The sequence below is a fragment of the Lotus japonicus genome, chromosome 4 (genome assembly GCF_012489685.1).
Source record: "Lotus japonicus ecotype B-129 chromosome 4, LjGifu_v1.2".
Classification (NCBI taxonomy): Eukaryota; Viridiplantae; Streptophyta; class Magnoliopsida; order Fabales; family Fabaceae; genus Lotus; species Lotus japonicus.
Genome location: NC_080044.1, coordinates 58,570,126 through 58,582,831, shown reverse-complemented (window position 1 = coordinate 58,582,831; position 12,706 = coordinate 58,570,126). Strand labels below are relative to the sequence as shown.

Below are 12,706 nucleotides of genomic sequence, written 5' to 3'. Positions count from 1 at the left end.
GTCCTCCTAACATAGACTCCTTCCACTTTTAAAAAATTCAGGGTATTCCTCTTCCCAATGACCTGATCATTTCGGAGGATAGGAATATATTTATCTTTTTCCATAACTCTCCACTGGCCACTCCCTGCAACTCTCATGTCAGTGTTTTTAAGATCACGACTCATGGTATTGTAGAAGAAGCACTTGCGTTCATTGAAAATCTTTCCATCTGCAAGCCAAATTAAATCCAAAAGCACCATCTTGGTTCAATTTCCAAATCGAAATTAAACAACACATAAACATTCGTGAGACTAGGAATTTTTGTTTTTTTTGTTTTTTTATAGGACACAGTACACATTCTCGGAGTTAGATAAGGGCCGTAAAAAATTAAAGGGCTGATGGAATATAGTGAAAAATATGTTTCCATTTTACATATTATAAAATAAATAAATTTTAAATTGGTTATAATTATTTCTATGCTAATAATTAATATCAATAATTAAATTTGAGTAATGGAAACATATTTTTCACTATACTAGTAGGCAAAGAGTGCTTCCCTACAATCAAAAAATGTCGCCACCGTGTTAGAGATCTCATCGCCTATTAGGGATAATCTTTGATTTTTCCCTGAGGTTGAGGAGTTTGATGGCGTGTTGACAAAGCCAAGAAGGGATTTAATGATGAGTAAAAAGGGTGGGCGTTATGTATAAGTGCTCAAATGAGGCGGGACCTCAAGGATTAATTAAGCAGATCGAGTCTCGTAAAGTTGTTTAAGGGATTTGCGCTAGCGTTGGATTTCAGTGGACTTCCTTTGTTTTTTCTCTTCGCTAGTTGGTTCAATATATATAATTTGGTTCGTTGCAAAGATATGCTTAGGCACATCAAGATTTGTTTAAATTGGTGGTTATGAATGGTTGTGGTGGGAAGGATATGTATGGGTGGGTTTTATTCAGGTTTGGGTTGATTTTTTTATTTCAATTATTCCTGACTGAGGGGTTCCACTAATTGTTTGGAAATTTCTGTCATGTTGAGACAGTTGTGGGATGTATGCTGTATAGGTTTTTTGAGGTTTGGATCATGTTGGTGGGCGTCTTGGGAGTGTGGTATTCTTTTTCCATCATTAGGTTTTTTATCCCACTGGGTTTTTTTCTAGTAAGGTTTTAACGAGGCTCATTCCCAAGCTATGTTTTGCAGTTCTCTAGCATGAGCCGAGTGTTCTCATGGTTAATTTCTTATATCAATATATGTTTTTGTTGTCAAAAAAAAAATATTAAGAGTGTAGGTTTTTGCCAGCTTTATGTTGCTAGGTTACGGGCCCCTAGGTTACTGTATTAATGTTTAGATGAGTTGTTTCTCAACACTTTATATAATATATATATATATATTATATATATTTGTGTGTGTGTGTGTGTGTGTGTGTCATTCTGCTTTAAAAAGTCAAAAACAAAAGAACAAACAGCTCGGTCAGCCAACACCGACCAAAGAGACTCCAACAAACCACGCAACCACCCAAAATATATAGAAAAACCCCAAAGAATATTACAAACTAGAACTACCCAAAAAAGAACTGAAAACCCGAACTAGCGAAGAGAAAAAACAAAGGAAGTCCACTGAAATCCAACGCTAGCGCAAATCCCTTAAACAACTTTACGAGACTCGATCTGCTTAATTAATCCTTGAGGCCCCGCCTCATTTGAGCACTTATACATAACACCCACCCTTTTTACTCATCATTAAATCCCTTCTTGGCTTTGTCAACACGCCATCAAACTCCTCAACCTCGGGTAAAATCAAAAGATTATCCCTAATAGGCGATGAGATCTCTAACACGGTGGTGACATTTTTTGATTGCTAGGGAAGCACTCTTTGCCTGCTAGTAATTGTGGCGTTGATGAACCACCAATATTTCTTGGCATAAAACCCAGTGATCGTGTAAAAGCCGCACAAACAGCTTGTGACACCTAGGAAGGTGGCACTTGAGGGACTGCCAGGAAGGATTTTGTTGCGGCTCTTGACCACCGGTAATTGTAACCAAACCGCCACTAAATTTCATTATTTTTGCAGAGTATATATGTATTTAAAAATAAAAAATGAACATTACAATTTTTCATTCTACTGTATAACTAATATTTTAAATATATTACATTAGTTTTGTAATAACTCCAATATTAGTCAATATTAAATGAAATGCAAGATGTAATTATGCCAATAAATATTAACGGAGCATAATGTGTGGGATTGGGAAATGTTAAAAAAATAGTTTAGGACCATTTTGCACATATCGCATTCGTGGGACCAAATGAGCTTTTAAGCCTTAAAATAAACAATAAGTTATTGGTCAATTACAAAAGATGACACCAATAAAGAGGACATGAACAATATTTTGTTCAAGAAGATTCATTGCCCTTACTTAAGGAATGGGTCATTGGGGAAGGTTCTTAAAACTGTCACTCTCAACATTAAAATCAATGACTTCAACGCTACTAGTATTAGAGCTTTCGCCATTACAACCTCGTGCATTATTCGCCTTCTTTGCATCCTTATTTTTAAAGATGCAGTAAATAGCCCAGTTTGCCAGCTGCATTTTGAGTAACAAAGTTTAGTGGTTGATGATGAATAAGACAAAGCGAAATAAATTTGATAATGATATATCCTACCTACCAACCAACCATTCTTCATGATAATTTAAAATGAATTACTCTAAATTGGTGCTCAACTCTGGTGTTAATTAAAATAGGCAGAATTCGAGATAACTCTAATTCTACTATTTAGTTGTATCTCTAATCAATGTGGAACCATAACCGTTAGTAAGTCACTATTTTATTCTTTACCTTAGATTGGTTAGCAATTGACGTAAGACACAACTCATGCATCTCCCATCTGGTCCTCCTAGCACATGCTCCTTGCATTTCCCAAAAATTCAGGGTGTTCCTCCTCCCAATCACTTGATTGTTTTGAGGGATAGACACATCTTCTCCTTTTTTCATTACTCTCCACTGGCCACTCCCAGCAACTCTTATGTCAATGTTCTCAAGATCACGTCCCATAGTGTTGTAGAAGAAGCACTTGCGTTCATTGAAAATCTTCCCATCTGCAAACACAAATGAAATCCAAAACACCATCTTATTGTAAATTTCCACCTGAAATTTAAAAATAGATAAACATTCATAGAACTTGGAAATTTTGATTTTCTTTGAACACAAAGCCCATTCTCTAGGTTAGAATAAGGGCCGTAAAATATTATAGGGCTCATGAAATAGTAAAATATATGGGTTACATTTTCAAATTATTGGAACTCACTTGAATTTCAATCAATTAAAAGAAACTATTAAAAAGAGAGTGTTGAAGTGAAAGTTGATAACAGTTCTCGACTTATGAAATAGTGAAAAGGAGATATTTTATTTTTTTAGAAAAAAATGTTTCACCAACCTCCTCCTGAAAGGTCCCAAGGCTCATTTTGAAACACATCAAAATCTAGGATGATATAAAAAGGAAGAGGTTGAACAAAGACCCTCTGGCCTCTTCATGTGAAAATCCACAAGAACCTCAAAGTTGGATTAAATTTATAACCAAGTAGCAACCTAATATCCTCATTAACATAAGTCATAAGGTCCTCCATATCAAAGGATCAATGTCACACCAAGTGAAGAGGGACTTGTTTAAACTCTTACTGTGATGTTGAAAATCATGCGGTTTGTACACAATTTATAGATTGAAATGCAATGTCATCAATTTGGTGTGTAAGTGAGAGAGTTAAGATGAAAGAGAGAGAAAGTGATATATATATATAGAGAGAGAGAGGAGGAGGAGGAGGAGGAGGAGGAGGAGGAGGAGGGATACGAAAAAGTGAATTCTTTCAAACAACAGGTAAGATCATGTACAAATTATCAAAGTGCCAAGCATTATCCGCCAAAAATCAAATGCACGACAATTTGTATCACTAACGTAGACGAAAAGGAACAATTAGTTTCACCAATATCCTCCCGGCAAGCCCCAAGGCTTAGTCAGAAACACATCAAAATCTGGGATGATTTGGAAGGGAAGAGGTTGAGCAAAAACCCTCCTCTTCAAGTAAAAATCCACACGAATCTCATCAGTAGGATCAAACATGTACCCAGGTAGCAATTGAACACTCCCATCCTCGTCTTCATAAGTCATGATCAGGTCCTCCATCTCAATGAACTTGAAGTGCACTTTTGAATGAACAAATGATGTAAACTGATGTGGTTGGAATGTGCAATTTATAGCTATAAAACATGTAGTATATAGCATCCCCAATTTTACTAATTTACTAACAGCAAATAAATTTAGAATGGAAATTTGACAACTTAACTATCGGGGAGAAAAATACCCACCATAAACTATTTTTAATTTTTTACCATACCCAAATTTTACCTTATTACAAAAACATTAAGTCTTTATTTTTAATATTAAAATATCACTTTGACTTCAATTATTAAATTATAATTTCCAAGTATCACGGTAATATTTTGAATGATATAAATAATTAGAAATTTTTTTATAAAATTTAATTTCTTATGATAAATTTCAAGAGTTTAATTTTGATGCACCGACGGTGTAAAGTTTTTTTACGCCGTCAACCAATCAGATTTCAAGGATGTGACATGTCAATTAAAGAAATTAAATGAAAAGAGAGATTTTCTCACATCCTTGAAATCTGATTGGTTGACGGTGTAAAAAAACTTTACACTGTCGGTGCAACAAACTTTTTCTCAAATTTCAATAATGCTCTATTTTAGTTAATTCTTATTAATGATATTTTTCGAGGGACCTTATTAAAGGTATTAATAATGATTGGTATTATTTTTTAAATGGTTAATTATTCAACGAAGTTTAATGCTTTTTTAATTTTTTTTTTCTCATTCGTGTATCATTTTATTTAATCTTGTCTTTTGTTTTCTTTATTTTCTCATATATGGCGAGTATGTGCGTGTGATTTCTGGAAAGATAACAATTCGTTATATTTTTTATCTGTTAATCATCATATTCCAATTTGTTTTCTATTTTAGACAATCATTATTTGAAGTGTGGAACTGTTGGGATTTGACTCATTATATTTTGGGCTAAAATCTTTAGTTTATTAGGATTTGATTTAATGAGGATTGTAAAAGGTTTTAAGGGATTGTTATAGGATTTATTAGGATTTTATTGTAAAATAGAGATCAATAGAATCCACTATAAATAGGATAACAATGTAACCCTAAAAACACAAGAGACACAAGAGGCACTAGTGCAATTGAGAGAAATTGCAATTGCTGAGTGATTGTATTCAGGTTCGAATCAATAAACAGAACTATAGCTGCTCTATAGTCGCAGAGGTAGGCAATTTGGCCGAACTGCGTGAACAAAGCTTTGTGTGTTTCTCTCTACTATGATCTGTATTCGTGTTGTTGTTCTAACAATTGGTATCAGATGACGACTAACCCTGGAGGTGTGAAGTTTGAAGTGACGCGGTTCGATGGAAACGGCAATTTCGGACTATGGCAGAGGATGGTTAAGGATCTGTTGGCTCAGCAAAGTTTACAAAAGGCGTTGCGCGATGAGAAACCGGCGGACATCGCAACTGTTGATTGGAACGAGATGAAGGAGAAGGCTGCAGGTTTGATAAGACTTTGCGTTTCTGATGACGTGATGAATCATATCCTGGATCTCACAACTCCGAAGGATGTCTAGGATAAATTGGAAAGTCTGTACATGTCCAAGACACTCATGAACAAGTTGTTTGCGAAGCAGCGTCTCTACATCCTGAAGATGCAGGAAGGAGGCGATTTGCAGGCTCATGTCTACGCTTTCAACAACATCCTCGTCGATCTGACACGGCTTGGTGTGAAGGTAGACGATGAGGATAAGGCTATTATTTTGCTGTGCTCTTTACCAGGCTCTTATGATCACTTGGTGACCACTCTCACCTACGGGAAGGACTCAATCACGTTGGATTCTATTTCTTCTACACTTTTGCAACATGCACAACGTCGCTAGAGTGTTGAAGAAGGTGGAGGAAGTTCAGGTGAAGGTCTTTTTGTGAAGGGAGGTCAAGATCGCGGAAGAGGCAAGGGTAAAGCAGTGGATTCTGGAAAGAAGAAGAGATCCAAGTCCAAGGACAAAAAAACAGCAGAATGTTATAGTTGCAAGCAAATTGGGCATTGGAAGAGGGTCTGTCCAAACAGGCCAGGCAAGTCAAGCAACAACAACAGTTCAGCAAATGTAGTTCAGTCTGATGGTTCTTGCAGTGAGGAGGATTTGCTTTGTGTTTCATCTGTTAAGTGCACTGATGCATGGGTTCTTGATTCTGGATGCTCCTATCTTATGACGCCGCACCGGGAGTGGTTCAACTCATTTAAATCAGGTGATTTTGGTTATGTCTATTTAGGTGATGATAAACCTTGTATCATCAAGGGAATGGGACAAGTTAAAATTGCTTTGGATGATGGTGGCGTGCGCACGTTGAGTCAGGTGCGTTATGTTCCAGAGGTTACGAAGAACTTGATTTCTCTAGGAACTCTTCATGAGAATGGGTATTCATTCAAGTCTGAGGAAAATAGAGACATCTTAAGGGTTAGCAAGGGTGCAATGACAGTGATGAGAGCAAAGAGGACTGCAGGCAACATTTATAAGTTGTTGGGGGCCACAGTTATGGGTGATGTGGCATCTGTTGAAACTGATGATGATGCAACCAAACTGTGGCACATGCGCTTGGGTCATCTCAGTGAACGTGGGATGATGGAACTACATAAGAGGAATCTGCTGAAGGGTGTTCGCAGTTGCACAATTGGATTGTGCAAGTATTGTGTTCTTGGGAAACAGTGTAGAGTTCGTTTCAAGACCGGGCAGCACAAGACCAAGGGAATCTTAGACTATGTCCATTCTGATGTCTGGGGGCCTACAAAAGAGCCCTCCGTTGGAGGTTTCAGGTACTTTGTTACATTTACTGATGATTTTTCTCGTAAGGTCTGGGTTTATTTTCTGAAATATAAATCTGAAGTCTTTGCCAAGTTCAAATTGTGGAAGACAGAGGTTGAGAATCAGACAGGGAGAAAAATAAAGTATTTGCGGTCTGATAATGGAACTAAATACACTGACAAGAACTTCATGCGTTTCTGTGAGGAGAATGAAATTTAGAGACACTTTTCTGTGAGGAAGACACCACAGCAGAATGGTGTTGCAGAAAGAATGAACTGGACTCTAACAGATAAGGCAAGGTGCCTTCGGTTGAATGCTGGTCTTTCAAAAGGTTTCTGGGCAGCAGCAATCAATATGGCGTGCTATCTAGTCAACAGGTCACCACGAGCTTCTTTGGATGGAAAAGTTGCAGAAGAGGTGTGGACAGGTAACCCCATTGATCTCAGTAATTTGAGGATTTTTGGGTGTCCAGCATATGTGCATATTTCCATTGAGGATCGGTCTAAACTTGACCCAAAGTCAAAACAGTGCACCTTTATTGGCTATAATAAAGGTGTGAATGGGTACAAGTTGTGGGATCCAGTCAAGAAGAAGGTGGTTGTCAGCAGAGATGTTGTATTTGATGAGCAGTCAATGCTGAAACAGTCAGATGTGACAGTTGTGCTAGATACTGAGGTAGACAATTCCAGTCAGGACAAGATTCAGGTGGACATTGAGGAGACACCAGTGAGTCCTAGGCAGATTGTAGCCCAACAGCAGAGTGAACCAGGCTCAGATTCAGGTGGAGTACAAGACTATACACTTGTGCGTGATAGGGAGCCCCGTTGTATTACACCTCCAGTGAGATATGGGTTTGAAGACTTAGCAGCATATGCCCTTCTTACCAGCTCAGGAGACCCCTCTACTTATCATAAGGCTATGACTAGCCAGGAGAAAGATAAGTGGATGGGTGCAATGGTGGAGGAGATGGAGTCCTTGAAAAAGAATGAGACATGGGATCTTGTTCAGTTGCCACATGGAAAGAGAGCTATTGGTTGCAAATGCCGTCTTCTGAATTTCCTCGGTCTTGACTCTGATTTGATGATAACCCGACTTCAGGTCGATCTTCGAGAATATTGTAGCTCCTCGCAGTTGATCCATCAAATCATCAATCCTAGGTAACGGATACCTATTCTTGACGGTTACCTTGTTCAATTGTCGGTAGTCGACACATAATCTCGACTTCCCTTCCTTCTTCTTCACCAATAAGACCGGCGCTCCCCAAGGTGAAACGCTTGGTCGTATGAATCCCTTCGACAGAAGATCTTCGAGTTGGGACTTCAATTCCACTAGCTCCGCAGGTGCCATACGATATGGTGCAATCGAAATCGGCCCTGTTCCCGGTACGATGTCTATAGCAAACTCAATGTCGCGTACAGGCGGCAATCCAGGTACATCGCCAGGAAAAACATCTGTGAATTCTTTCACCACTGGAATACTATCAACTCCCGGATTCCCTTTACTCTCCAAGCTCAGCAGAACGGAATACTCTTGAGATCCCTCGTTCAAAGAGACGCCAATGTGATTGGCAGATAGATACCCGGAAAGATCCGAATCAGGAAATACCACTGTCTTTCGGTTGCAGTCCAAAAGACAATGATAGCGGGACAACCAATCCATTCCTAGGATAATGTCTAGGTTCTTAAGAGTTAGGCATACTAGGTTAGCTTTGTAGATCCTATTGTTATATGTTATCGAACAATACATGCATGCTGAATTAGCAAGTAGAGTCTTGGCAGGAGTAGTAACTATCAGATCGAAGCTCAAAGCAGTAATAGGAAGTTTTAATCTGATCGCGCATTCCCTAGAGATAAATGAATGCGTTGCACCGGAATCAAAAAGTACGGATAGGAGGTTACCGTCAATCTCGCAGTCGCCTCTAATCAGTCCATCGACCCCCTCAGCATCTTCACCATCCATGGTGTAGAATCTCGCCTTTGCAGCAGGACGCTTCCCTCGCGCAGTGTTGACGGTTGGTTCCGCCTTTGGTACCTTGCACTGTGCCGCAGTATGCCCCAGTTTGTTACAGTTATAGCATTGCGGTCTCGTGTCGGGACAATCACGAGCATAATGCCCTGGCTTCCCACACTTGAAGCAAGTCAGTTCCCGGTTCTGAGTCTGACCTCCTGAACCACCAGCAACACCCACCATGGGCCTGTAAGATCCCGAAGCCGCTCCTCTACCAACAGGACGCTGATACGGCCTCCTATTTTGAAACCTTCCTCTGTTCTGAAAGTTCTGAGAGCTCGACCTCATCGGCCCTCCAGTTCCAGCCCGGTTTAGCCTCCGGTTCTTCATCAGCTCCACTTCCGTGGCTTTCTCCACCAATGATTGGAATCGCATGATTCCCAGTGGCCTTACTGAGTCCTCAATATCCGGCCTCAGTCCATTAACGAAACGCTTGCACATGTAGCGCTCGTTCACGTGATCATGAAAGAATTGGAAATGCTTCGCCAAAGACTCCAGCTTCGAAGCAAATTCCGGTACAGACATACCTCCCTGACGGAGTGTCAGAAACTGTGACTCCCGCTCATCCCGAGCACTTGTTGGAAAGTTTTTCTCCAAAAATGCAGTTCGGAAGGAGTTCCAGTTGATCTCCTCGTGGTTGGCTTCCATGATCCCCTTGTTGCCCTTCCACCAGTACTCAGCATCACCGAGCAACAGATATGTCTCCATGCCCACCTTGGCACCCTCAACAGTTTGCAGAACACCGAAAATCTTCTCGATTTCCTGGATCCAGAGATCCGCTGCGTCTGGGTCAGTACCACCAGAGAACTTTGGTGGGTTTTGCCTCCTGAAGTCATTGAGGCCCTTGTTCTGGTCGAGAGTTACCTCTCTTTGACGTTGATGCTGTTCACGTGCTTCTTCAGCAGCACGCCTCATGGCATTATCATTTGCCTGTGCGGTAACGGCTTGGGCCATAGTGGCCATCATCTCAGCTAACTGATTTGTATTCACCATGTTCTGTTAAAGGAAGCAAACAGTCAGTACTCATCATAAGATAGCATCTAGCATCACTATACAATATGAGTAAGCAATAACTTCAATCAATTTTTAAGCGAAAAATCGCTTGCAGACAATCAATTTTCACTCTTTGCAGAGTCACACAACCTAGCACAGAAGACCTATTCCCCAACAACTCCCGAAAGACTCGACCGTGCTCTGATACCACAATGTAACACCCCGATTTCGGTGGCGTCACTTTAGTAACCAACAATAAACTTAATGCGGAAAAACGTGAATAATTTTTTTTTTGATTGGATAATAACTAAGACAAGACTGAATTAAATAAAACCCGAATGCGAAAAGTAATAAAACTAATATACAATATATAAACAGCCCCCGCTGTAAGTAACAACCTCGTCACGAGTAAACCTCCAGTGACGGTAATAGAAGAGTAGCGCCCGTAGGCAATATGTACAAACCGAATATAAAGGTAAGTGTCCGCAACACTATCCCTCAAAACTGAGAATAAGCTGACCCAATGGTCTGAAAATAAGACCTCCTAAGTCCAACCAACTCTCTGTGATTCCCGTAAGGAAACCACACAAAAAGCTATGGGCGGAACTACCCTGTCTCCCAAGAAACAAATGAAGCAAGACTGTCAGAGCTAAACTCTACTCCTACACTAATCCTAACTCGAGGAGCTCACACCAGCACTAAACCTACGTGCTAGCATGATCGTCGTCCGAATCAGAATCTAGAACGACCAAGTCTACCAACCCTATCCGTCCTCCCCTCGCAACCGCAGTGCGCTCCGATGCTGGACTCACGGGCTTAGGGCCCGAACCCTGATCATCAATGACCGCTACGCTGGGTGCACTAGACCTGCCGAAGGCACTCCCACTGGCTCCTCCTCTGAGGGATCCTCCTCGTCTGAAGACAACGGTGGTGGTGGTCATCCAAGTCCTGGTCCACAGTGAACGCCCGGTGGCAAGTTGAAGCTGACAGAGCACCTCCTCAACACTCCTGACCTCAGGAGTCCTCCACTATCTACGTGGTCCTCCATGATACGCCCCGAATACGTCGCTCGATGGCTCGCGGGGTCAACCACCCACGACCCGGGGTCGTCCTGATCGATCATCTCGTACCTAATCCCCCCCGAAGGGTGGACCATTGTGAACCAGTCCGCAATGGACATCTGACAAAAGGCGTTGTCCGCCAAAACACACACAGAAGACGCGAGGGTCAACTCCAAAGAACTATGTAGATAATAAACCCAATAGGTACAGATAATAAATTGCCGCTTAGGCTTATAGCTAGGGATAACATCCTAGGGTTGCATGTTCCACAATAACATAAACGCAATAATAACAGATAGCATGTTCCAAATAGGATTAACAAGTAGCAACCACACTCGACAACTAAATTAGTATGCATGTTGCATGATATGTATGCAGGTTAACCCAGTCAACCAATATGCAATCCGGAACGGATGGACATCAACGGATCAGCCCTAGCACCAGCCACGGTGGGACCATTTCGGCCCGCGTGCCTCTTACTCCAACAATAGCGGTAGTCAGATCAGCCGTAACCCGTAGGTCTGCCATTTCGGTCTGCTACAAGAGACGTCTACAGACGCTCTTACACGGAAATCCGGGTCTTATGACCATTTTGGAATCCGACGAGGTCCAGAGTACGTCCTGTGTTAATACCTCATTAATGTTGCATGAATGCAGGATGATTAGACAAACAACGTCTCCGAATCTCACTCGACACGTCGCCACGTGTTCTAGCTAAATTAAAGTCTCTAAAAGCTTACCCTAAGGTAAAAGTCGATTCTGCGACAAAAGACACATCTTCCCAACAATACATAACTCATGATGATCTCCAAATCATCTGACTCATCTCAATCCGATGGTCATAACTGCTCAACGAGCAAGAGTATCAACATACTCGGAAACTAACGGTTTCCCGGCCTTATCCCCAGGATAGCCCCACAACATAGCTGCTCCAACAGCACAACAACAAACGCTGCTACAACAGCACAACAACAACAGCTGCTCCAACAGCACAAGAACATCAACATACTCAACACTTGGATCCGACGACACTTCTCGTTTTTCCAAAACTAAGATTTGACTTCCAATGCCTTCCTTCGAGGTTGTTATCATTACTTAAAGATTTATAGGTTATTTAAGGTCTTATGAGTTTTCTTTTCAAAATAATATCCTTTTTAGTCTTATCGCAATTCCTATAAGTTCTCGGGATCTCCTAATCCCCAAATGACTCCAGAGAATGTCTCGATCCATACACATCATTTACAAGGTCCGAATCTCATTCGTCCTATCAAACTTTCTCAAAACTCTCAAAATAAAATCGGCATGACCTGCTCGCTATTCTCACGATTCAGAATCTCAGTTCTCATTGCATAAGTATAAATAACTCAGCACAACCAATCAACATGTCATATATCAATATATTAAGCAATAACCACATAACACTTAGCATATAAGGCATGCACCACACATCCTAAATTACCCAATTAGCAATTAGCATGAAATTCACTCATCAAAAACATTCAGTAGATGCATCATCTACATTGTCAGCCGAAGCCTCAGAAAACATTTTCCAATCACACACAATCCAGTGCATAAACAGTAAACAATGTCGAAAGCATCGACCCTAAATATTAACTAGAGATTCAGTGAGAAGCCCTCACCTGTAGGTTCTCCAGAATGATCGTCTAACGCTTCCTCGCAAGCAAAGCCTTGTTCCTCGGAAAACTCTTCAAAAGCACCTTTAGAACAAAACCACAGAAATCAAT

General features: G+C 40.7%; 1 protein-coding gene across 1 annotated transcript; it reads right to left on the bottom strand.

The window, feature by feature from the left end:
- Positions 1-2,401: 2,401 nt before the first annotated feature.
- On the bottom strand, positions 2,402-4,152 carry LOC130713038 (NAC domain-containing protein 83-like). The gene is made up of 3 exons (XM_057562841.1): positions 4,039-4,152; positions 2,811-3,119; positions 2,402-2,557 (listed from the first exon to the last, which is right to left on the bottom strand). The coding sequence occupies exons 1-3, from the start codon at positions 4,150-4,152 to the stop codon at positions 2,402-2,404; spliced, it is 579 nt and encodes a 192-aa protein (XP_057418824.1).
- Positions 4,153-12,706: the final 8,554 nt, after the last annotated feature.